Here is a 27,762-nt window from a genome sequence, read left to right on the forward strand (position 1 = left end):
GTAGTTAAACACAAGATCCTAAAACTCAGAGACAAAAGAGTAGGACCACCACATATGGATATACGTTCCCTTCCCAATGGACCCCCTCCAGCAATTAGGAGAAAAGGAGGGATTCATATAGCTAAGTTTAATCGAAGTTAGATACCATCGGTTTGTAATTGTAAGGATTGCCACTCTCACAGAAGCTGAGAGTGTCTTAAATGGGGTCAGTGTCTACAAGGAGGACCATGCCGAATCAGCAAGAGGTCACCCTATAGCACCTTCCCATAACATATAGAGAACTAAGGGTCCAAATGTAACATCTAAAAGAATGTGGTATGGGGTATAATAATTCTTTTTCTATTAAAAGGTCTCTGCAGATACTCTTTTTCAAAAGGTGTTAGCAAGTGAGAAAAGTCACAAGCACATAGTATCTTAGCAAGACTACATAAGTGAATAGCATGTAACCGTTGCCTTTGTGGCTCTTGTGGGTCTCAAAATATTGACAACCTGATCAGAAGTCTTGGGCTTACCCTCCTTGGTAACATCTCTTAGATGCACCACTCCCACTTCCTCCCACACCTGAAACTGCAAAAAAAACCATTCTGGTTTAAGGACAAGGTGAGAGGCCCAAAACTTTCTCCACCTGCTCTACACTGTCAGCATAGTGAGAAAAGGGTTGTCCAGTTCCTTGAGAAACAATTGAGAGAGGGGGCTAAAAGGGAGCACCTGCAGTCTAAGTTCAGACAATATATTTCATCATAACGTGCAGCTTTAAGCAGAGGCAACAGTTGTCTAAACTGACATGCTTCCCAGTAAAAACATAAATTAGGGAGATCTAAGCCACTGCTTTAGTTTTTTCTAAAGAACCTTTTTACTGACCCGCACCCGCTTCCCTCTATGGTAAAAGCCTTCAATATATCTCTGCCAGTGCTGCAGTAAAGGGAATGAAAGCACAACAGGGAGCATCGGGGAAAGGTAAAGAAACTTAGGCAGAAAAATCATTTTAAGGGCTGCAATATTGCCGAGCCACGTAAGAGAAAGATGCTGCTGGGACATAGTATCTTGTTTCAAATGTTTCCATAAGGGGTCATAATTACATCACCAAAACTGGGCTAGATCTTTAGTTATAAGCACTCCCAAATACTTAAAATAAGCCTTCTGCAAAATTAGCTAAAGATTTCTGCCCAATCAGACAGCTATTGATGCACATAAACTGTGACTTAGAAAAATTTACCTCCCAGCCCACAACCAGTTAAAAGGAGTTCAGTTCCCTTTGCAATTCAGGCAAAGCCTCTTGAGGATTAGGGAGCATAATCAGTGTATCATCAGCAAATAAACTAACTAAATGGGCATGCTTTCCAATCTTAATCCCTTGAAGAGCCAGATTAGCCTGTAACTTCACTGCTAATGGTAAGCGCAAAAAGAAGTTGGGAAAGAGGGCAACCTGCTCTAAAGCCACTAGAGGGGAATCAAAGGCATTAGCACGCACTACTGCCAAGGAACTGGTGTGAAGCTGCCTCACAAGCCACATAAAATGAGTGGAAAGTGGTGGTTTTAAACCATCACAGAGTACAGTGAGCAGGGGTAAGCAGAGTGAGTACAGCCAACCAACCCAAGTTTACAAAAATGCATATTGTTGCGTGCCACCCCATTCTCTGAGCAGTGAGATTTCCAGGGGTCCCTGCACTCGCCCTGGGTTTGGCTTCCTTGGGAAGAAGGTCAGCAGAGACTGTGGTGCCTTTTTGAAATATGGCTTATTTATTTATACTCATTCCATCCTGAGTTTAGGATGGAGGGGTTCAAGGCATCAGCAGTTCAATATCCAGCTTTTCCATCAGGGTTACAGGAGGCATCCTAAAGCCATAGTGCAGAGAGCCAGTCTCTCTGCCTACCTCCAGTTCCCAGCCATTTTCAGACACAACTCAAAACACAAGCCCCTTTGGCCCCAGGATGGGGGGGAGGCTCTCCTGAAGAGTTTCAATGACAAAAGGGTCTTCCTGGCCCATTCACCAGTTGCTGGGCACCTGATAGACCCATTAACAAACCTGGCCACTCTATTAGCTTAACAAAAGAAACTCATCTGACCAGCAGAGTGAGTTTCTCACCCCAAGGCACAGGATTCCAAATTGGAGGCTCGAAGGGGACTCATAGAAATTATCCACTTCACCCCCAAACTCACAACAATATATTAGGGGAAAGTGGGCATGAAATTGAATATATTCACTAATAGGCAAAAAACCTTGTGGTTTAAGAACTTACCTATAGCTAACAGATATTTCTATCAAACTTTAAAAAGCAAGGAAATTGGGCAGCTATAGTGAATGCACCAGGGGAGCAGGAGACCTGACCTCCTGTCTGATATATTGTATTGCCCTACAAATTTGTCAAAATGCAAACACAATTTGGGTTGGTCTTTCACAGTCCAATCTACTTCCTGTGTAGCTTGGAAGAATTTGGTAACATGCCTCTGAGCATATGGTGAGTGGCGGCAACACCTGCCATCTCTAAAGATGGAGAATTATATTTTTGTATGTTTGTTGGTATTCTTACTTTGCTTCTTTTCTGTATTACTACTGTTTCTACAGAGAATCTAACCTAGAAAATTATATTTCTCTCATTATTCATCATAGAAATTTTTATTAATTTCAAAGTCTTTTTATTGGTCAATGTCATATGATGGGGAAGATAGCCTTTTTGTTTCAAACTGGAGGTTATGTCCTATTTCTATTTTGGGCGCATTAACAGTTCAATCTGAAACTGCAGTATGATGTAAAATCAGACTGATTACAATATGTTGCTACGTAAGCAATGACTCTAGCTGTCGGAAAAAACAATCTTGGCCTACCCAAGATGGATGTTTTCAGCCTCCTATGCTTTAACTACTCCACCTAAGAAAAGGTGGGCATGGTCAATTAAAAACATAGAGCACACCTAGAATTTTGCTAGAATATGTTTCACCTCCCACTGTTTTATCTTGTGCAAAATGAGACACTCCTGATGTCCACTGGAGACTATTCTGCAGAATAGTCAGTGCCGTTATTCCACAATTGTTTTTGGAGCTTTTTTTTAGTGTTGCAAAGTGTTGCTGTACTTCACATATTCACAGAAACAGAAGCAAAAGAGAATGATTTCCTATAGGAAACTTCACTAAAATTGCTAAGTAAATCAAACATATTTAAAGTGACTATCTGAACAATATCAACTGTTTTAATATAGTTGCTTCCTCCCTGCTAAAGCAAGATCAGCGCAGCACACGTCTTGTTTCTGTTATTTGGGCTGACTGCAGGTGTTGCCACCACTCACCATATGCTCAGAGGCACATGTTACCAAATTCTTCCAAGCCACACAGAAAGTAGATTGGACTGTGAAAGACCAACCCAAATTGTGTTTGCATTTTGACAAATTTGTAGGGCAGTACAATATCTCAGAGAGGACGTCAGGTGTCCTGCTCCCCTAGTGCATTCACTATAGCCGACCAATTTCCCTGCTTTTTAAAGTTTGATAGAAATATCTGTTGGCTATAGGTACATTCTTAAACCGCAAGGTTTTTTGCTATTAGTGAATTTCCCTGCTTTTTAATCCAGGAGGCGAGAAATGGGATCCTGTGCAAGTTTGCTGAGAATGGATTGATCATTTGCATGCTTATTGAGTTCAGTGGAATTTACTCCCCTGCAAACATGCTTGGGTGAAACTGATCACAAGGGATGGGGAGGAGAGGGAGGGGAGTAAGCAGGAGGGAGGAGGAGGGCAGGTTTGATCATTTGCATGTTTATTGAGTTCAGTGGGATTTACTCCCATGCAATCATGCTTAGGATAGGTAAAACTGACCATGGGGAGGGAAGCCTGGAGTGGGCAGGGGAGGAGGAAGAAGGAAGAGGGGAGGAGAGGAAGAAGGGAGGAGGAAGGGAGAGGAGAGAGGAAGGAGGGGAAAGGCAGGTCTGATCATTTGCATGCTTGAGTTCAATGGGATTTACTCCTGTGCAATCATGGCAAGGATCGGTAAAACTGACCATGGGGAAGAAGAGGGTGAGGGCAGAGGGGAGGGGAAGGAGGAGGAGGAGGGGGAAGGAGAGGATTGGAAGGGGATTGGGGGAGGGGAAGGGAGGGGTGAAGGAAAGGAGAGGGAAGGGGCAAGAGGGAGGGGATAGAAGGGAGGAGGAGGGGATAGGAGGGAGGAGGAGGGGAGGGCAGGTTTGATCATTTGCATGCATGCTCCTGTGCAATCATGCTTAGGATAGGTGAAACTGTCCTGGGGGAGGGGCAAGGAGGGGAGGAGGAGGGAAGCAATGGGATGGGGAGGGGGGGAGATTGGATGGGTGGGCAATGGGCAGAAGGGAAGTCCCTTTCCTTTCCAAAAGGAAAACATTGTGAACAGTATTATTCTTGTTTAGGGTTTTCCCCACCTTTTTATTCTACAGCAGGCGCATGTAGCCTCCCACCAAATTTAAATCAAAGCTGTCACTGGCCACATCCACACCAGACTGATATTTCAGTTTAGGCAGTCATGGCTTCTCCCAAAGAATCCTGAGAAGTGTAGTTAGTGAAGGGTGCTGAGAGTTGCTAGGAGATGCCCTGTTCCACTCACAGAGCTTCGATCAGAGTGGCTGACTGTTAAACTGATCCGGCCACTGGAGCTCTGTCAGGGGAATAGGAGTCTCTTGTCAGCACCCTTCACAAACTATACTTCCCAGGATTCTCTGGGGGAAGCCATGACTCTCTCAAGTGAAATCAAAGTCTGGTGTGGGTGTGGCCTCCTGATTAGCCAAGCCCAACAGCTGTGAGTGTGGCTTTTAGAATACTGACAGTTGGTTTTTATTGAGCATGCCCAACATTATCATTGAGTTCAAGCCAAAATTTCTTAAATTAATTAAAACTCAGCCAGGCATTATTTTAACTTTTACACTGCAGAAGATGAAGGTCAGAGTATGGGGCAAGGTCAGTAATAGGATTATAGGTACTCTGTGAACATGGGTGATTTTTAATTAATTTCAACAGATTATGAGAACTCTGAAAGAAAAAAGTCCAAAAGGGGTCTGATTTTTCTCTCTCTTTGTACACTTTGAATTCTCGATTCTCTCTGACTGTTTTATGTGTCACCATGAAAATTTAGAGGGTTATTTAGCAAGCATTTCTGAGTTCAGGACTATAAGTTTTGTAAGGTTTTGTTTTGAAATGAGCTTATGAGAAGCATCAGAATTGCATGGGGGTATTTTCAATTTAACATTACAGAATGCGAAAAATCCATGCTGACTATAGCATACAGCGACTCTCGTGGCTCTATAATGTGTGAAAATAACATACCAATATGCATTATATGAGGAGAAATGGCTTGCAAAAATGTGCACCTTAGTCAACGCTGCCTTTAAGAATGTGTTTATTAGGAGGAATTTGCACTAAAGTACTGGAGAATTTTCATTAGGATTTTTAAAATAAAAAATTCACAAATTGCACCAGAAATGTGGAGAACTGAATTTAAGATTGGAAACTAAGAGAGCTGAAACAGATCTTTCCATCCTTATTTCAGGCACAGATCTTTTCCATTCTTGTTATTTAAAATCATTTAACTCAAGGGTAGACAGTGCAGTGCCTTTTGGATGTTGCTAGACTGCAGTTCCCATCAACCCCAGCCAGCATGGCCAGTGGTCACAGATGATGGGAGCTGTAGTCCAACAATATGTGAAGGGCAGCACATTACTTGCCCCAATGTAAATGATCAGATATGATAACTCTCTACAGGTCTGCAGCGCTCACTCACCACAAAGAAAATGGGCTGCAAAAGGCACTGGTCACACTCTGAAATAGCCTACCAAAGTGGAGAGCATGAAACAATATGATTGCCTTGGGCAAATGGCATTCCCATCGACTTTCTTGTATGTCCTCTTCTTCGGAATGGCCAAGTTCCTCCTCCATCAGAGTGAATGAGACAGCCGAGCACTCTTCAGTAGCCTCTTCTGTCTTTGTCCCCTTTGTGCTTGCCCAACAAAAGAGCAGCACATTAAGAATAAATGGCAGTAATGGACTGATGGGAATTCTTTCCCTTTAAGTGGACAGCACAGGCTGGATGGAGCCCAGAGCTTAAAAGTATGAAACCTGCTGATTAATCCTCAGATTCACTATTGTAAATGTAAGCACTTTAAAACGCTGGGTGGCTATGTGGAAAAGACAGCATTTCAGAGAAGAGAACAGACAACCTCCTCAGGAGAAAGTTGAGACGTATTTGAAGCAGTTAAAAAATGGTTAACTTTCCAAGTGACTGTTACAGTATAAGGAGACTAGCTAACATTCAACTTTTGGAAGTGGTGGCCTGACAGGAAGGCAACGAGGCCAGTGGGCATAGGGAACAAGGAGGTTTCCACAGGGGAACTTTCCCTAAATGTTCTGTAGCCATTGTGCAGATTGTCAGAGAGGGGCCATTACCCAAATCCAGACATGAAAGAGGTTTTTCCAGCCCAGGATTTTTGCTGTTTATTCCTAGAGGTGGAACTGGGGAATTGAGTTGAAGCCTGATGTGCAACTGTGATGGATGTAAGAAGGCATAATTTTCCAGTCTGTCCCAAATTCATCTTGTGCAGTGCTGTTTCCAGTCCACTGTAGTTCAGCCTCCACAAAAATGTTATTCGTCTCGCTTCCCATGCCGAATATTAAATAATTAATTATGTAATTATAGCACATTATATGATGCCACACCATTCATTTCAATGGAAGGAAACTTCAGGAAAATAGGAAAGAAAGCATAATCAATCGTGCTATATTTACAGTCTTAAAGCAAGAACAGCAGAGAATATCAATTGTATCTGCTTTCAGATTTCTGTTCTGGGATGAGAATGAATGCACAAACTGACATGATTTTGGGTACCATTTGCAAATTGGTTTGAATTCTCTCTCCCTCCCTATGTGCAACAGGCACAAAATTCTACTTGGTTGACCATCAAAAACAAAAGGTCAAGTTCCTAGGATATATGGTTAATCTAGAACAGCCTTGGCCAACCTACAACTCCTGTTGTCCTAGCCAACCCTGTAGTCCAAAACATTTGGAGGGCACTGGGATGGTGAAGGCTGATCTAGAAGCTTCATGCTGACTGCCAACCACAGTCCTGCACACCAGTATTCCCTTCTGTGCCTGAAGAAGACTCTGAGACCTGAACGTACACAATCCCAGGAAGCTCACCAGACTCCTAACCTTAGCCCATATGTTTCTTTGTTTCAGCCAAAAATACCTGACACATCTGATCACTCAGTGACTTTGGGCAAAATTTGAAGATATGTAAAATACATGATTGCAAATCAGGTTTTGGAACTTTGTGCAAATTAGGCCTCATATATAACATTCAGCTTTTTTCCTGCAGTGTCATGGAGCTGGGCAAGGATTCCAGGTGTTCTGCAGCGTCTTGGATTTACTTACTTCATTTTGGCTTTGATGCAGACCTGCTTTAGCATAAAATACCTTGACAAATATCAGGTGAGGTGCAATAATAGGACTAACCTTAGCAATCCATATTCTTGCTATATATCAGAAACTCACTTTTGACTACCCAGCAGATTCTCATCATTCCATTTGGTGGCATGTGTACGGCATCCAGCTTGTCCCATGCTCATTGTTACTGGTATTTTATATTTTACCAATTTACAGGATTGCTGATATTTCTTGCCTATATTCTCACTCACTGGCTCTGCTATCTCTCATTGAAAAATAATACTGCTTGTCACTTTATCTCTGCTACAATACTGTTACTTACTCTCCTAGTAAAGGTCCTTTCGGTAGGGAGACATACTAGGCTGTAAACACACTAGTTGCGAGATCAAAGCTTTTCCATTAGCCACACCTGGAGGGGGAGCAGGTTGATCTGAAATGAAATGAAATAAATAAATTGATCTGCCAATCAGTTGCAAAATCCCTTTGAAGCTGAATTTTTAAAAAATGCACTCAAGCTGCTCCCACCAGGTTTTACAGTAAAAAGGGGCAGGGTTTGACTAGCATCATGTTCCCCCGTTTTCAGAAGAGAGAGGTGGAGATGCACTGGAACCAACAGAACAGTGAATGGGTTTCTACCCTTACACTCAAGAGCTTCATAAAATGAATCTCTACACAAGTTTTAAAATTTAGATGACCAGGTATTATTTACTGTATTATTGTATTGAAGATTTTCCCACTGTTGTTTATAATGCATTTTTATCTGATCTGTTTTATACACAAAATATATTAAGGCCAACATAAAATTAAACAGATGATAAAGGCAATCCACCCTTTATGCAACGTCAATATTTCTTTATACAACTTTTAATCTTTTTAGGTGTCTTGATCATACTAGTGGAAACATGGGATGATGATGTTGTTGTTAGATAATATAAGATTATGAATGATGTGAAGAAGTAGAGGTTTTCCCTCTAAGACTAGAATTCAGGGTCACCAATGAAACTGAATTACAGTAGATTCAAGATAGATAAAAGGTAGTGCTTCTGTTTACAATGCATAAGGAACTTGTGGAATTCGCTTCCACAAGTTGTCATGATAGCCACTGGCTTAGATGCCTTTCAAAAGAGTTTTGGTACATTTATGGAAGTTTGATCTGTCAATAGCTATTAGCCATGACAACTACTCTGGTACCTTCATGTTCAAAGACAGTATACCTCCAAGTACCAGTTGCTGGGAACCAAACCTTGATCACTGAAACCCTCTGGGACTCCCTAACCCCTGAGGTTCAGTTGGCCTTCACTAGGGACTGAGCCTTTAGTGTGGAATTCCCTCCCAGTAGAGATTCGGCAAGAAGCGTCCCTGCCTTCTTTTAGACATCTTCTGAAAACCGTATTGTTTAGAGAGGGCTCTGCAATATGAATTTTTCTTTTAACCAGTGTTTATTGATGTTTTACTGATGATTTTATGGGTGCTTTTGCTGATTTTATTATAACTTAGCATATTGTATGTCACCTTGATACATTTTTATGAAACTGCTGATTATAAATACTTCAATAATAAACAAACAACGGGGAAGGTATGTCACCTTCACACCATGTTTGTGTGCTTCCTCATTGTTGGCCACTGTTAGCAACAAGATGTTAGGTTAGATGGACTAAGCAGAGCTCTTATGTTCTTAAATAATATTTTCTTCAAGGTAGCTCGAACCATTTCCTGCAAAGTCTAATGGCAGTGGGGGGGGATGATAACATATCATCTTAATGGATGTCAGGCTCCAGATCAAGGTCTGAGAAGGACCAGATGCAGTGGCACAGCCAAGGCCAGGGTGAGGGCTAATTTCCAGAGAAGACAGTGGGGCAGGGCAAGGCAAGGCAAGGCACCAAAGGTTTGCTGTACATAGTGATAAATGACTCAGGCTGATAAGCCAACTGTGAGGCCAGGTAGATATGTGAAGGCCTTGGGGGGGATGGAAAAATTCCAAACAAAACAAAACAAAGCTTTTGAAAAAATGGGGGGAAATTGTGAGGTTTCCCCTCAAAGATTTTCTGGGTTTTTTTCCAGGCCTTCACATCTCTAGGCCAAGGCTTTATAGGATTGGTATGCAGGGGGCAAGGGAGTGTCAGTTGAAAATTACTGCAGCCTGGATGGTGCCCTTACACTGCATCTCTTATTCAGTCAGGTTTACAGCGGAGGCAGAGCACTGGTGGTGCAATAGGTAAGGCATCAGGTCCTGATTGTTGTTGGGTGCCCTGGTTCAATATGAACACAGTCCCAGTACTTTATAAATGCCTGGCATTTAGTTTGCCAATTGAAACACATGTTGCATACACACATTTTCTTCTCCCTGTTTACATGTGGAACATCCTGAAGGGCAAAAACTCCCCTGGAGTGTTTGGTTTGGAGCAGAGAAGCAGCTGACAGACAAAGGGTTAGGGTTAAGGTTACACTTACACACACACATACACACACACAGGGAGAGAGAGAGAGAGAGAGACCTAAGGAAACAGCTCTCAAGTTTTTATTACATGCATTAGGGTTTTATTATATGCACACTTGGGTTGTACAGTCTGAAGGCAGAAATAACATGGCAACAGCAGTGAGGCCAGTTTGAAAGCACCCTCACCATGTTTGAGGGTGAACTCTGCAAATTTTCAGTGCATTCAGTGTGAAGAACTATTAGGGGAAACAACCTCTATGGAGGGAATATATTGGCTAGCATCTGTTCCATCACCAGCTCACACAGCCCAGTCCCAGAGCAGTTTGGAACTATTTTTGCGAATCATGTTTGATAAGGGTGAAGGATGAACGCTTAATATACATCCTATTTTATTTTATTTTATTTTATTTTATTTATTTATTTATTTATTTATTTATCTAAATTGATACCTTGCCTGAAGATTGAGGGGAGGAGCTAAACCAGTGTGTGTGTGTGTGTGTGTGTGTGTGTATAAGGCAAATTACAAGGGATTGCACTGGGGATGCAGGACCATTTGTGACCAGTGTTCAAAGGTTGTGTCTGTCTTCACCTTCCCAAAAGGGAATGTTTCCATTGGTTTTCAGTCTGAAAAGCTCAAGACATAAATAAAGGGGAATACTACAAAGAACATTTCTTAATTGGCAGGCAAGTGAACTGGGTGACCTCATCCCTTCCTTCCCCCATCCATTTCCTCTTATCTCTGACTTGGATGATTCTGTTTTAAATTTGGTTTAAATGCATATTTATAGACCAGACTCTCCTATCTTCTAGTGATAATGATCAGCTAATAATGATAAATACTGCACTGATGAGCTAAGTATGTAATTACACAACAGATCACAGTGACTCAATAGAGCCTTTTACAAGCTGCTGGATCTTTTAATAATTGCCTACATATATGTTTGCATTAGAGATGGCAATGGGTGTTGTGGCGCAGGCACCCAATCTAAATGATGTGTGCATTATCCTTTCTATCTTACCTGATGCTTGTTGGATCAGACACTTGGATGCAAACTCTCAGGACCCACCTTAGAAAATCTGGCTAGAAAATCTAAATACAAATTTACAAATTTAAAAGCTGCTGTCCTCATACAGATTCAAGTCTGAAATGATGGCTTCCACTCCCATTTTATACACACACCAGCAACCTCTTAGTATTTAGAGAAAAACAATGCTCTGTGGAAGTGAGCTTCAAGGGCTCTTTTCAATTGTTTCAGGAGTACTCCTGCATATATATGCTTGAGTGGCTAAACTCTTTCCTTATTTATGTTTGCACATGTGTGTCCAGAGTGAATTTGGGGGATCCGTGCCAAGCATGGAAGCCTCAGCCAAGAAGAATCAAGCAACAACAAGAGTGACAAAACCATGAACTAAACAAATGCAGTTCCTATCAGAACCCTTCTTCAGGGAATGTTCACGCTATACATTTCAAAGGATGTAGTTCATAGTGGCCTCCCACCATCAACATGGCTATATTGAGAGCATACCAGTGTACATTCTATAGTCTGCAATGCAGACTTTCCCATGGTTGGCACATGGATATATGTCTGAAAAGAATAAGCATATTTGTTTTTGAAGGTATATTGCACATAGCCTGGACACACACAAACACACTGATCTGGTAGCTAGGTATGTGCTGGATGAATGTGCCTGTACAGCTATTTATAAGCACTCAGCATGGTGTGACCCTAGACCTGTGACTGTAATTTGTTTTTAAACTGTTTTTAATATTGAATTTTAAATTGTTGTAGCTCACCTGGGACCTTAAGGTGAAGGTGGGTAAGAAATCAAATCAATATTAATATTAAAAATAATGCTCACCCATTTCTACCCCCCCCCAATGTGGTATGATGACAAAAAGTACAGTACTTAGGAGCTATGTTTGATGGATTGTCTTCAGTTTTGTATGTATATAAATTTAATATATAATAATAATAATAATAATGTGCTTAAATCAAGTGACAGAGACAGGAAGTGGCTAGCACTGGAATTGCTTCTTTCCCTTTCCTGTAGTTAAGAGACCCATTTCCTATTGACTGAATGAAAGTGGGGGAACGAAAGTCTGTTGGGGTTAAATAGTGATTCTAACACCCATGCTCCTGGAAGTGGTCAGCTTTATTTTCTTGACTATATCTCTCTGATCATGTGAATTTCCTTCTCTTTGAAGTTTGATAACTGGTGGGCTTCACTCAGAGATATTGTTCTATACTGGCCAGAATGGGTAATCATGGTGATCCTGGAGACGCTGTGGCTCTGCCTGACATTCCTGCTGCCTGTTCACGGATGCCCCAGGTAAGCAGGAGTGAATGCACAGTCCTGTAGAATTTTTGCAATAACAAAAAAAAGTATTGTAAAAGTTTATTTTAAAATAGGGGAGCGGAGGGACCCGGGGCAGGCTGGGGCACAAGGGGCCCGGCATGCCTGGAGCCGGCCCTACTGATCGGGCTGGATCTCCCCGACACACGTACCTGGGTGTTTAAAGATATGGATATGTTACATCCACACTTCATGTGTTTGCTGCAGGAAATACTGGTGTACTCATAACAATCACTTGTACTATGTGTAGTGTGTACTACCATTAGCCATGATATCTGTGTTCACTGTCAGAGGCAGCAGTGGCGGCTGGTGCCCTCTGAAATTGGTGGGGCTGCTATTAAGTTACGGAGGCATGGCTAAGGTCTGGTTTTCTTCCCATCCTCCTGCATTGAAAGATTCTGTGGATGCTTAAAGATTGTAGTTTCACAAATAGAACCTAAAGAAACTGAAAAGTGCCTTACTTTGGTTTAGAAAGGGTCCAAAAAAGACAATAAAATTATAGATAAAACAAAATGAGCATTTATGTAAGTATACACAATGGTTAGAGCATTGGACTAGGTTCTGGAAGACCACCACTCGGCCATGAACAACACTAGAAACTCTTTTATACAACTCTCTGCCTGCTTACACACACAGAGAGAGAGAACACAGTGGCCAGTCTTTTTTTTCAAGCTACATCTGGTTAGATGCAAACCATCAGTCACACACACACAGACACACACAGAGGGATCCATTTGGGTCCTACTTTTCCCTCCCCCTCCCCTCCCCTCCCCTCCCCCTCCAACAGTCAGCAAAAGGCCCATCAGGACCAATGCATATCCCCCCCACGCCACTCTGCAGTTTTTTCCCTTGCTCCCCATGCAGCAACATACACCCATCCACCTAACTCTGCACAAATACTGAACAGAACACACACATAAATTTTGCTGCTACTTTGAAAGGCATACTACAGAGAAAGTATCGTTCTTCCTGCTGTTTAAGCTTGCTGCTTGCAAGAGCGAGGGAACAGCAAGGCAAACTCAAAGAAAAACAAATGCAGATAGCAAATGCATGTATCTGATTGGCTCAGACTGAAATGCATTGGAGAGGCTCTTCATAGTCCTGCCCTAATACTATGGAATTTCCAATGCATTTCTGAGGGGCTCCTCCTGATTGGTTAGAGTTTATTCTGTAGGAAACAAAATCAAAATGGAGGTGCTGAGGGGACTCCTACCTCCTCTAAGCCACCCTGGAGACAGGAGTGGGACCATAGCAATGATTGTGATTGACTGTGTTATCCGGAGATGATTGGTGAGAACAGAAGATGGACAGAAACAAGCCCAGGGTGTCTCTAAATGTGAAGTACTGAATTGAATATGAATTAGGGTTGCCAGGTTCTTGGCCTGAGACTGATCCTGTATCTTTAGGAGAAGAGAAAGTCAGCCAAGTGCAGGTGTTCTTGCAACTCTGTAATGGGAAAAACCACAAGGTGGAATTCTCCCTCCCCCCCTCCACAACTTTTAAAGATACAGAAGACCTCTTGGAGGCTTTAAAAGTTGTGGAGGGGGGAGGGAGAATTCCACCTTGTGGTTTTTCCCATTACAGAGTTGCAAGAACACCTGCACTTGGCTGACCTTCTCTTCTCCTAAAGATACAGGATCAGTCTCAGGCCATGGACCTGGCAACCCTAATATGAATGTAAGGAACAGAGATGGGGCTGGGCTATATGTTGGGAGGTTTAGGGTTGTTAGGATGGGCAGTGCCCCACCTACCTTTAATGAGGGGCTTCCACTGGGAGGCAGTATGCCTCTGAATACCTGGGAATTACAAGTGGGGAGAGGGCTGTTGCTCTCCGGTCCTGCTTGCTGGTTTCCCATAGGCAACTGGTTGGCCAGGATGCTGGACTAGATGACCAATCTGATCCAGCAGGGCTCTACTTGTGTCCTTTAACTGTGGAGCCACTTAGAGGCAAGAAGCTTAACAGACGCATAATTAGGCTGTATGCCATTGTTCCTTGAGTCAGAACTGCAGTCATTGAGTTACCTTATTTTATCCTGACAATAACTGTGAGGCAGGTCTCCCCAGCCCAATTCCACCGTTGTATCCTCATAGTACAAGTGCAGGAGGTAACATCCTAAAATATCAGTCTTTGTTTTAAAAGGGAAAAAAGGTCTTTCTACCCTTTATGGTTGTAGATAAGAAACCTTAAGAGTGTAGGCAGCATCTGGACAGGACTGAAGATTGATGCTGGCGATTAGTGCATGCGACAGTCACTTCATGGTGAGAAAATAAGTTTTGTGAACCAATCTTTTGTGTGTGCAGAGCTTGTGTTCTATACCCTGAGCTATGTCCCTGTGCTTCACCACTATCATTGCAGATGGAAATGGGGCAGTATTAGCAAGGGTCAGGTGACACAAGGGGGCCAGTGGAGTTTCAACCAGTGTTATAAAGCTTCCAACTCTGGTTACATCGCTCAGATCCTGTGTGAACTGCTCCCAGAGTGGCTGCCCATGATGATGATGATAATTTATTAGATTTATATCCCACCCTTCCTCCCAGTAGGAGCCCAGGGTGACATTATTCATGTTCCTGCCTCCCAGCTGGATTGTTCAGTCAATATATACTTCGATTCAGACAGCCAGACCTGGTAGAAACCTACAAATTAATTATACTAGCTTCCTATACAAGCTGTGTTGGAGGAGTTTGTTCCCCACCTGCCACTCCATTGCAGGCAAGATCCAGGCAAACCTTTCTAATGCCTGAGTGTATGATTCGCTAGTGCCTTGAGCCCTTTCCCCAAGTCCAGTTAATATCTGAGAGCAATTCTCTCCCCAGTTCAAATCAGAACCTTTCCCACTAATGGTATTGCTTTTTCCTGCCTAGCAGCTAGCTTTTCATTGCAGGGCAGTGGTGGTGATGTTAAATTTAAGTCCCAGTTTTGGAAATGGTGTATGTCCCCCTTTAAAATCCGATTCTTTGGGAATCAGCAAAGAGGAAGCAGGTTAGCTTGCTATAGCTGATACATACCTAGCAATATACAATGTCGGGTGTTTTTGCCTGTGTTTCTCAAGCCTTTTCATGTACCCCAGGACAGGCATCCTTCAACAGGGCACTTGCAAGGCAAGTCTGTCATACACTACATGTCCTGCTGTTTTATCATTTAAAATAATGATCTAGCCATCGGCAGACACAGCCAGAGGTGCATATAAGGAATTGCAGAAGAGCTGTGCGAAACAGAAGTATCAGTTTGTGTTCTAGTGTTGAATCATTTGCGTGTCTTAGTGAATGAGGCAAGATTGTATAACTACCTCTAACAAGCAAGAATTTCCTCTCCCCTTACTTCCTTGTGCTCTGACCTAAAATGAAGCAATTTTTGCAGATAAAACTGCATAGGTACATTTCTTGCTGTAGAACAATGAGAATAACCTCCCGCCCCTGCCCTGTTACTTGTACTATGACACTCACCCAGCTTCTGCATTAGAAGCTTGATTCGGCAAGTGTAGAGTGCTGCACAGGGGCAATTGGGAAGGACTTTGGGCTATTTCCAAATTCTTAGTGCCATGCAAGTAAATGGAACGGTGAAGTTAACTAGGCTATGCTAGGAGCAACTTCAGGTCTTGCCAGTTTCACTCCTGAGAGAAAGAAGGGGGTAGCTAAATGTTCAGAGGGAGAGGATTTTTTAAGGACTGCGTGAACGTTTGTGATTATGTGGCTATATGTGGCTATGATCCCGCCCCTTTGCATAATGAAGAAGAAGAAAACGCCGACAATCTTTAAAAACAGATCCCAAATTGCTCCATGCATAGAGTGTGGGGCATGTGTTGAAGAGGACAGGAAAAATGTGTTATTAGATTCCCATGGGCACTATTCTGTAGGTGTTTGTACCAATCATACCAAAATATATGCATGTCTGCAGCAATAGCACAGGTATTAACGTTTTGGTCTAGCATTGACTTTTCCAAGATATAGCTTAGAACTGAGGGCTTATCCACACAAGAGCATACCTTCGTACTAAAGACTCTGCTTTTCCCATTGTGATAGATTTGCAAGGTCCACACCTGGTAGCTTCAAATCTGCTGTTTTCCATTCACACTAGTAGGCATTCCTCTGGTGTTGCTGTTTCCTTGTGGCCCCACCCTCTAATTTTACATGTTTACTCCCTCCAGTTCAAGGCTGAAGATGGGAGAGTGCCTTGGTGTGAAATTGAGAAGAAAAAATGAAACTGACTAGACCCCCCTCCCCTTCTCCATTGTCCCAGCCTGAGTGAAAGGTGGATGGTCGGGGGAGTGAGTGAAAAGGCAAAGTAGGCAGCAGCTGTGGCAGTTTTTGCAGGCGGCAGAGAGAGACGAAGTGGGCAATAGGGCATTAAAAGAGAGCCCACCCACTACAAAAAATTGAAGCAAAGTGCCTGCAAGGAGGAGTGCAGTGCAGCTGAGATGTTTTTTCCTTTCCTTTTTGCATTATAATTGGACTGGGTTAATACAGATTTAAAGAGGAAAATGCGTAATAGCTTCTGCTTGCCTGTAACGTCATGTGAACCATGTGAATTACAAGGCGATGCAAGTAGCCCCAGATGCAACTAAATCGCCATGTGGATGAATCCTGAGATGAAGTCCTGCAAAGTTCAAACCAAGTTTGAACACACACAAGTAGGACACATGTCCACATACATGATAGATGGGAACCTCATCCCAGAGAGCATGGGTGACCTGGCTGTGGGTGGGGCTTTGGTTGGTGCCCCCCGCCCATCCTTCTCCCCTAACACACACATACCCATACAGATACACAGCCCAAGCTTCCACCCTAGTCACTGACTGTCATGCACATGTGCTCAATGGATCTGGATTAGGCTGGATCTGAGCCTAGTCAGTCATTTCATACATACACCTGATCCATCTCTCCCCTCCCCCTTTGCCAGATGGTTAAGCAAAAACATTGAAGGAACAAAGAATAAGCAAGCAAAGAAAAATGCTCCATTTCATCATTTCCCCTTATCTCTAAATATGGAGTAGCAAATGTGGTGCACTCCAGATGTCATTCAACTACAACTCCTACCAGCCTCAGCCATCATGGCTGATGGTCAGGGATGATGAGAGGGGTCTGGAGGGCACCATGTTTGCTATCCTTGTTTCAAGTCTATATAGCAAAGCATTGTATGTTCATTCCTGTACTTTGCTGCCAACTGGCTTTGGGGGAACTAAAATGCATATTACATTAATTATATGAAACCAAATATATCAAATAAATGTGACCGTTTGGCTTAAATATTTCTGATGTGGACCTCAGTATTGGGCAAATCATCTACCCCTATGCTAGCTGGGACAGGAATTATCACAGCAATAATGTTTAGAGACTATGCATGCATGCCTAGCTATTTATGGCTTCTTAACCACTTCAGTGGCACAAAAGAACTGTCAGAAAATGAGAAAGGGGGAGGGACGTAATAGTGTGTTCGAGGAATGTGACACAAGGCAGAGCCCCCCTAGGAACAGCAGCGATGAAAAGGTTCTCTTTAATGCACAGCTTGGGGTCCCTGAGACATCAGCAGCTGGTAGGCCAATCGTCTCCCTTTGCCTGCCCCCCCATTTGCATGTTTTAAAATTCTGAGCTAACCATGTCAAACTGGACTATGCTGCAGATTTAAAAATGTTTCCAGGTCAACAAAGATCTTTCCTGCACGTTTGTGAGGAGGTGGGGGCCACATTCTCCAACCCTGTGAGTAGCAACACTCTGCCAGCATATTATGCAAAGTCCCACCCACACCTAGCTCATATTTCAATTTTCACCACACATTCCCATCATTTGGTGGGTACCACATTTGAAAATTAAGCATTTTGAGGCACATGAAATTCCTGGAAACTTTTTTCTTCTGGCTAAACTTTGTAGGTGTTGTCTGCCACAACTGTTTGCATCTGAATGCTGCTTCTCCCATGTTAGCAAAGATTTTTAATATGAGATACAGTGAAAGTCAATAGTTAGTTAATTTTGAATTTGATTGTAAACACTATACTCCCATCTTATGCAGCAGGATTGATTTAAAGCCAGCGGTGATTGGTTGTCTATTATTGGTAGAGAGGTTTAGCAAAATTGCTTGCAACAGTAGTCTAATGTTCAAGTTCTTCTGATGTACCCATAGTGCAATAAAAGAAACTTGTAACACCTAGGCTAAATCATTACCGCCCTGGATTTCAGTTGATTAGGAGGAAATGATATGCCACAGAAATACTATAGATGGAAAGAAGTGTTCTTGAAAGTGTAAAAAGATGGATGCAGCTTGTTCCTCCATCTCAGATTGCTCATGACAGAGTGTGATTGTTTAATATCTCTCTCTGTGGAAGCTAATATGAGGCCATAAATCACACACATCAGCTTTTACAGGAATAAAATACTCTTTTTCTCAATGTCAGTAGCTGATCCTGACCCATACTTCATTTAGACTCTACATTTCAGAGTATTCGCTGAAATGATGTTCCTGTCACCTTTTAATTTTTTTAAATTAGGAAAAGACAAGCTGAATTATTTTTTCATTTGAATTCTAATGTTTTCCCCTCTAAGTACTGACAATCTGGTATCAATCTCATGTACATATGTGCAGTTGTATTGGTGGGATCATCTTAGTATAAAGTGACTGATGGAATATGCATTCTATTCTACACACTCTTCGAAGCTGTGCAGGAACCGCAGCTGGTAAGGGTGTGTGAAAGACCAGATCTATGTTTTCACATGAAGCCTTCTATAGCCACCCAAGCACCAGTCATATACAAACTGAATTAAGTTTATTTGTAAATTTTGTCTGAATTATTTTTGTTGGGATGGTCTTCATTCTTCCAAGCATTGGTGAACCACATTAGTGGTTTATTGGAACAAGGCGTGAAAAGTGGCCTGTCCTCCTCATGACACTGCTATCTGTACTTTGTGAAAAGTACCTACAACTGTGGGCACAATATGCAGATTTTGCAAACATACGGACTACTGTGGTTTTTGTTACTTCTGCTTTATGCCTCAAAAGGCCAGGGTCCCATGTGTTCCAATTAATGCCAAAGACAGATTCAAGTAACTTCTGGTGTGCAGTTCGCTAACAGAGAGTAACCATTGCCCCTGTGCTTCAACATTCCTTGCTGCAGCCTGAGATCATTTTGCACCAGGAAGGGTCTAACATAGTTAAGCCGGCATAAATCTTCCCCCTTCCACTTTAAGAGGGTTACAAACAGCAGTCTGGGCTTCCATCAGGCCCAGCAACATGTGTTTGCTGGGCCATGTCATCCATTTTTTGCTTAATAACCATCCAGAGGAATAGTTCTGATGAACCTGAAGGTTTGGTCACAGCATTCTAGATTTCAGTTGGTCATAAAAATGCTATTCTACTCCTGTTACTACTCAGAACCGTACAATGCCATTGAAGCCCTGCCAACAGGTAAAGAACAATTTGTTTTCTGCTTTGTATGAGATATTTGAAATTTGAGGGTTACATTTTGAGAATACTTTCAGTGAGACAGGACTAAAAATTTGGTTTGTGGAAAAATCCAGCTTTGTTGGGACTAAATCTGTGCAGTAAATATTGACACAATAAAACTGATTTTATATTCCAATCATGATACCATCCTCCATGGTTTGTCTGAGATGGAAAAAGCAAAGGCACATCAAACATTTGAATTAGCTGAGATGTGTTTTGTAGATATTTTGCAGCAGATGGTACATCTCAATTAGAGAAGCATGTTTTCAGATTGCCTTATTCTAATGCATTTTTAAAATTATATCCAATTCTGGGGGAAGATCAGAGAGACAACAAAAACTGTGGTTGCCAGAATTAGCAGAGGCTTTGGGGCCTTCAAAGATCAAAACGATCATTATACTTAATGGTGCATATGTAGTAAATGCTATTCAGGAATTGAAATTAAGCTCATTAATTCATTTTCAAATTCTTGGTATCAGTCTGGTGACAAAAAAAGCAGTTCCAGTGCTTGGAAAACTGTCAGCTGCAATTAATATTGTGTGTTCTCTCTGCAGAGGTTACCTGGGCCCTGGAGGGATCGGAGATGATGGAAAATACCCCAACTGTACTGGCGGTGCAGCAGGGTACATTGATAAGTTGGTGCTTGGAGAGGAGCACATGTACCAGTACCCTACATGTAAGGTAATCAGTTGTCTCTGGGACTGGCTTGGTGAAGTGTTTGTAAGTGGTGGGCTTGTCTTGCCTTTGGCTTTTATATGAGAACATTATCATCTGATATTAGCCAGGTGCAGCCAGACAAAGGGAATATTTATTGTGGCACCATCATCATATTGATTTTTCCCCCTACCCCTGGAGGATGGAAAAATCTAGTATGAAAGCAACGTTATGGTTTCAGAGCCAAGAGTTTCAGAGTGAAGTTTACAAGCAATCTCAGCTCTTTGGAATTTACCTCTATATATAATAGTATCGGAAGAACACCACAATGTAATTGGACAAATACTCCATCTGTCCTCCTGTCTCTGATCCAGATCTTTCATGAAGTTTTAATACCTTGGAGTATTAAGAATACTCTGACAGAGCACTCATTCCTGGTCTCTGGAAACTGATCTCCTTTTAAATACAATTTTCAAGTAGTTGGATATCTAGATCAGGGGTTTCTAACTTCTGTATTCTTTAAGGCCACTTTATTCTCCAGAACGTATATTTTGCTGTACAAAATAACTTACTATACTCACAAATGGTTGTGCTCCATAATAAAAAGTTGGCATTTGCAGTTGGCTTTGCAGTTAGTGCTCAAGCATCATTTGACATACATTTGCAAGTGACATACAAAATCCAGAAGGAAGCTGGAACATTACATCGTGGACCATCTGCCTTAAAATCATTTCTCTTTTCCTGAAAAATGAAGCTGTGGGTGAGCTTCACTATGGGGAAGGACCATACTTCAGTGGTGGAGCATCAGAAAGTCCCAGGTTCAGTCCCTGGGATCTCCACGTAGACCTCGAGTGCCCTCTGTCTGAAACCATGGAGAGGTGCTGCCATTCAATGTAGACGGTGTAGACAGTACTGAGTTAGATGATCCAATAATAGCCTGACTCAGAATAAGACAGTGTTCCCTATGACTTGAGTTAAACTTGGGAGAACTGCCAGAGGCCTGTTAAAATATCTTGAGGGCTGGATGTGGCTAGCAGGCTACCAGATGGCCATTATTGAACAGGTAGAAAAAATAAGTAAATTAGCTTATGTATCACAGTGATGTTTAGGTCTTCAAACATGGGACATCTTGTCTGCAAACCAGAACTACTAACTCTGATAATAAAAATGTTTTCTGTCTCGTATGTTGGAGGCCTTAGTCAGCAACTAGTTTTCTCAGAGAGACACTTTGAGAAAGGAGCATAGGGTAATGAGCCATCAGGTTTCCCCTAAGATGGCTGTGATGAGCCTGCCCTTTCACCTGCCATTCTGATAAGGCAGTTGGCTTCTAGAACATTAAGGGCCCGGTTGTTGGTGTGATGCAATGAACAAGGGTGGCTGGCCAATGGGAGTAAAGAAAGACAGATGGAGAAGAAAGCAGTGAAAGGAGGCTGAGTGGCAGCATGGAACCAAGAGCCCAACCCTGTCACAATGCTATGCTGGTGAGTCCTATAACTACATTGGCTGCTGTCTCCTTACCCCTCTTTTATCTCTGAATTGGCAAGTGAGAGAGAGGCAAAATTTGCCTCAAGGACAGCTAGGTGCTGGTTCTTACTGCAGGAAAAAAGTTGGTTTAGTGCTGCTCTATACAGTTTTGCTTAATTGGTCCATGGAATGAATTGGGTAGGACTATGCACATAGGCATTGTCAAAAGGCAGTGACGTACAGTGCATTTTCAGATACATAAAGATCACAGAGCTATAGGAAACTCTGAGAAGTGTGTTGGTATAGGATCTCTGAGTGGGAGACTGGCTCCAATCCTTGCTTAGCACGAAATTCTTTGAATGACTTTATACAAGCCTGTATCAGAACAGTGACTCACCTAGCCTAGAACATTTGTTTGTCCTGACTAGTTGTGGGTCTTCATGCTGGTTTTTCTGTCTCACATCCTTTGACTACCAATGCCACAAAATAACCCAAGGACCTCATACCTGCGAAGGATGTGCTCTGCTATGGAGCTATGGTACTTTGCTTATATGATAGTTTATCTTTCCTCACAACATCATTTGTAAAAGTTAAATGATGTTAAGCAACCTCACAGGGTTATTGTAATGGCAAACAAGATGTGAAAACAGTTGTATAAGTGATATTTAATAGGGCTGCACTACATTCTGTATAGCAGGGATGGAGAATCTGTCTACTAGCCACAATGTTACGTTCTTCCTCTGCTGTTGGAGGCAGTATGCCTCTCCATACCACAACTGGGAATCACAGGTGGGGGAGTGTTATGCTCAAATTCTGCTTGCGGGTTTCCCATATGTCTGTGAGAAAAGAACACAGTGCTAGACTAGATGGGCCATTGGCCTGATCCAGCAGGCTTTTCTTATATTTATCTATTTATGAAAATATTTATATATCATGATTCATAAAAAAAATCAAAGAGGTTTTTAACCATCATATATATGTATTCCATTTGTGGTAGATTTCCATCCAGCATCTCCTAACTATCACCGAGCAATCAGGGAGAGCTACCCATTGCTGGCCAACTCTGAACATCTTGCTAGAGCCATCAGCAGGCCTCCTGTTGTAGCATTTCGCCAGCCTCCTAATTTGCGCAGACTGTTAGTGACAGCTGTGCTTAAGCCACCTATCACCAATCCAGGGTCTCATCCTTGTCACTCCAAACGCTGTATCACCTGTGTGTACCTCAGGGAGACAGCCACTTTTACAAGCACTAGGACAGGCAGGACCTATTACATCAAACAGAACATCACCTGCAGGTCCTGCAATATAGTTTACATCATCGAGTGCAAAAGACCAGGATGTCATATCCAATATGTAGGAAAGACCACAACTGACCTACGCATGCGCTTCAGGAACTACAAGTCGGCAATTTTGACAAAAAAAGTGGAGCAACCAGTTGCAAAGCATTTTAACATTGAGGGTCACAGCCTGTTGGACTTTTCCATAACAGCGATAGAGATGCCAGCAGATCCAGCAGCATTGACCAAAAGGGAGAACTTTTGCATTTACTCTCTGGACACATTGGCACCACATGGCCTGAACCTGGAGGACAGTACCACCACTACTTAGCTTCTGCAAATGAAGCCCCTCTGAGCATTCCATCCTCAAAGCTCTATAACTGCCACCTTGGTAGCAGCATTTGTATGTTGGCAGCTGATGAAGGCGGAAGCTGAAACTTTTTGTTAATATAATACAAATCTCTGTTTGGTTAATCACAATTACATTTATTTATTTATTTATATATATATATATATATATATATATATATATATATATAAGACAGTTTTGAAAGCAACAAACAGAACTTCACTCAAACTTATAAACACACACACACAGTAAAGCCATGTAAAATATTCTCAGGTTCTTAACCTGTGGGCTTCCAGATGTCGATGATCTAAAACTCCCATTGTCCCTGACTACGGGCCATCTGGCTGGGGCTGATGTGAGTTGGAGTCCAACAACATTTGCAGGCCGACAGGTTCCCCATCCCTGCTCTATAGTTTCCTGTGGAAATATCTGGTTATGTTGCTTGATACTCTGTTTCTCTGAGGCTGCATACCATCTGCCATATGCTCATTGCACAATGACTACAGCCGAAGGGGGAGCTAATAAGATGTACCAAACCTCTCCTTTCTGCTGATAGTTCCATCTTTCCACATGCCAGCCTTCATTATCTGTGGGTTGCCTTGCTCTAACTGGCATTTTGGTCCAATGTTGAATAATCATTCGTTAGTAGTTTGACTGGATGCACAAGCCTTTGCATAAGTACTCATTTGCTGAAAGCTGCACCACATTTCTCTTTGAGAAAACCCTTCTTGAAGCAGTATAAACCCCATTGAGGATATGGGTTCCTGGTTTTTGTCCTGAAATTGCCCATGTTCCCCACTGTCTAGTGTGTGTGGTATGAGTTGAAATGTAAAGCTGGAAGGAGTTGAGAGGGGACCTGTTCTTGTGCAGTAAAAGGAAATGAGGAAGAGGTTCTGCATTTAGTTGACACTGTGCTTTCAGTTGGATTCCTGCATTGAGCAGGGGGTTGGCCTTAAAGGCCACTTCCAACTCTACTATTCTGTGAAAACATGGTTATTTTTCTCAAATCTTCCGCAAATGTCAATATGCACTCTTTGTTTGAAATTTTACAAATTATACATCTTCATGGCATCCCTTGGAGCTGGCACTCAGTGAGAGTAAAGTCAATTTTGCTGTGCCCAAGAAATCTGTAATAAAGTTGGGGTGGTAGAGTATATAGTAAGTAGTATTCCCTCATCATAAAGTTGGATGTTGCAGGTTATCAGCTTCCCGTATGGTTGCTGTCAGCCTCCTAAGGGTTTAAAAGCAGACACCTTGTGGCAAAGGGTAACGTGTGTCTCTCAACTATAAGTATCTCATAACTATAAGTAGTCTGCTATTTCTGTGGGCAGCTTGTTGAGGCCTCTGTGAGCTATGCCCATTGTGACATCAGCAGCTGCTCAACCAGTCACTCATTAGCTTCCAGTATTCTGGATACATTCAAGTGATTGGCATACAGATTTGGGTGTGTTTTTAAAAAAAATTAAAGTAAGCACTTGCTTGTAAAAAGTATCTGCTCTTCAGAGCTTGAGAAAGACATGGATTCAACTTTTGCACCTTCCAGCAAGGTATATATAAATCCAGAAGAAGGTACATGGATCACAAAGCTTGACTCGAGGTGGGGATTACGTACCACATATTCAGTTGGGGGAAAAAGTCTCTGTAGCTTTCAAATGAGTTTACTGTCCTTTCCTTCCTTAAAATATTTAAGGTGTGCAGGAAAGGGTGTGCTATTACCCTTGACTGTCTTGTGCTTGGGAGATGTGACAATTCTTGTTCTCCAGTCACATAGGTTAAAAATGGTCAATTTCTGTACTTGTACTTGTCCACCTTATTTTTCCAATGGTGCTTCCTGACTTCTAATTCCCCCCCCTCCTGGTTAAATAAATTCAATGAGGTGCAGCTCATTTTTCTTAACCTCTATAGTATACTAGCTTTTACCTGTGTTACAGCTTGTGTGACGACTGCTTATTCTCAATGTTATTGCTTTCATTCTAGCTTAATAAATGGGATGAGGGAGAGAAATGAAGCAAAAATTATATTAAATTTGTATTTGTATAATGACTACAGATTTAGATGACTTTGGTATAGAAATGAGATTTAAATTTTTATTATTTTTTTACCATTTTTTTGGCACAGGATAAATGAACAAATGGGGTGACTAACTCTGAACTTCATGTGTTAATGACTGCATCTGATACAATGCATAGATATAGATCTTGAAGACAGTGAGTCTATGTAGATATATGAACACACTGTCTGATGTGACCGACATTTGTTCTGTGATCTGGTATACTGCATATTGGGAGGATGCCTGCTGCTTTAGATCTTGGAAGCTTTGAGTAATTTAAGCAATGTGTTCTCTTTTGTTAGGAGCTATACAAAACTACTCAACCTTTTGATCCTGAAGGCATTTTGGGTACAATCAACTCTATTGTGATGGCATTCTTTGGACTTCAGGTAATGGCAATGGAGCACCAGATGTGAGCTGTAGTTGCCTGCTTGTTTGATGTGTTAAAAGTGTTGTGGTTAATGCACTGTATGCATAAAGTTCTATTGGATCCAGATGACCATATTTTCTTCATCTCACACAGTGATAGCCATGGGGAGCTAGGTTGTCAGACATTTATCCTATCACTGTAGGATAGATGCCTGCCTCAGCTTAGTTGGTTCTGTATGTGTGTGACAGGCAGGTAGTAGTATTAGGACCAGTTTGAGGAGCTGTAGGGAGCTATTTGAAGCCACCAGAAACCTTTAGACCTATATGACAGACATAAGTATTCTCATACGGACAAGAGTTGTCATACAGACTAGTTAGGTTGGCATTCTGTTCCTGGGCTGGTGATCAAGGATCAAAGGTGACTGTACCGAATGTAGATTGTGACAGGTGTCTGAAGTAAGATGCTGAAGCTGGGAAAAACTGGTCGTTGAAGTGCAGTAAGCAGAAGGTACTGCTTTGTTGATCAGAGAAGGGCAGAAGGGTAAACTTTTAATATTTATATCAGACCTGGCCAATCCGGGGACTTTGATCTGCTTGCCTATTGCAGGGATGAATTTTGCACACTCCCATGTGACCAAAGATGGGTCCTGTGACTAGATCAGACATTCACATTCTAGGGTAGACATGGCCTCCTGAAGGCCAGGAGCTTGTTGGATGAAGCCCTGGAGTCCCTGACACTTGGAGTGCTGTTTCTGGCAAATATATCCTTCTATACATGGGTGGGAAAGAACAGGAGTTTAGGGACAAGAACAAGCAGGTGGTAGTGTTTTAACAGAGGGTGCAGATGGTTTTGGAGCTATGGAGGAGGGGCAGATGCATGGAACAACATTGTATGCCAGCATCAAACTGTGCGTGATGCTTAGCCATGTGGATGTTTTCCCTGAGGTTGGGTTTTTTGTGAGTTTTTACCCATAGCCACTATAGGGAGCAACAATCTGGAATACATGTTCATGCTGGGAGAAAGTGGCTGCTTATCCCTTTACCTGCAGGTGCTTGTTCTCATTGATATTACCCTGTGCTGAACTGCCTTTTTGTCCTCCTGGGGAAAAGACACAGGCCAGATACTAATCTTTTCCTCCATGGAGCAAAATGCAACTCAGATGGGTGAAAGAAAGTGCTGCCACCCCTTCCCCCCACACGCATGTACTTCCTGCAGCTGCTTTGGGTATTAAAAAAAAACTCTTTGGAAAAACAATTACATGGCTGAGAATCGTGTGTAGCTTGACCCTTAGAAAGCATATCCCTGGTGAAGCAGTGATGGTACACTCTGTTCCCACTATAGCTTTCCCTGGGAATGAAATCTGTCTCCGTGTTGTGTCAGAACCAGACCACAGGGGCCAAAGGGATTTATCTGTTAGTCTGATGGAGGAAAGGCTGGAGTAAGTGGTTCCAAAAGGGGAACCGTGAATTCACAGTTCTTATTCTAGAACAGCATATCCTCAAGCGCGTTGGTCAAAATTTATTTTGGGGCCAATTATGAAGCAACAGTTTTTCCTCTACAGAGTTTCATTAAAAAATGGATTGTAAATAAATTTGTTCTTTGATATTCTAAACCATCTTTCCTCAAACAAAGACAGAGCTGCTGCCATGGAATTTCCCAGTAGTCCCCCATTCATATACTAGCTAGCTTCAGACTTGCCGTGTTGACCTTTAAAAATGGATTACCACCTGGTATTCTTTGGGTCCAGAAAAACAGACGTTGAAGGAATAATCTGCAAGCAAAGATCTTGAAGAATATAGTATTCTAATTTTGAATCTTTCCTGAAAAATCCTTGTGAATGTTTCACTCCAGGGTAACATTTTCCATATGGGAAAAGAAACAAAGAGCCTTGTGACACCGTAAAGCAGCCTTTCCCAATCAGTGTGCCTCCAGATGTTGTTGGACCACAACTCCCATCTTTCCTGGCAATGCTGGCTGA

The 27,762-nt window shown here is 42.2% G+C and overlaps 1 protein-coding gene across 1 annotated transcript in view; it reads left to right on the forward strand.

Moving 5' to 3' along the window:
- LOC133388619 (heparan-alpha-glucosaminide N-acetyltransferase-like) overlaps window positions 1–27,762 on the forward strand; it is a 134,536-nt gene that overhangs the window by 28,362 nt on the left and 78,412 nt on the right. Inside the window, exons 2-5 of the mRNA XM_061634578.1 lie at window positions 7,329–7,441; window positions 12,040–12,164; window positions 20,175–20,301; window positions 25,717–25,803. Coding sequence (XP_061490562.1) covers window positions 7,329–7,441; window positions 12,040–12,164; window positions 20,175–20,301; window positions 25,717–25,803 — 452 coding nt within the window. The remainder of the gene's footprint in view (window positions 1–7,328; window positions 7,442–12,039; window positions 12,165–20,174; window positions 20,302–25,716; window positions 25,804–27,762) is intronic.

This window comes from Rhineura floridana, chromosome 7 (assembly GCF_030035675.1).
Source record: "Rhineura floridana isolate rRhiFlo1 chromosome 7, rRhiFlo1.hap2, whole genome shotgun sequence".
NCBI lineage: Eukaryota > Metazoa > Chordata > Lepidosauria > Squamata > Rhineuridae > Rhineura > Rhineura floridana.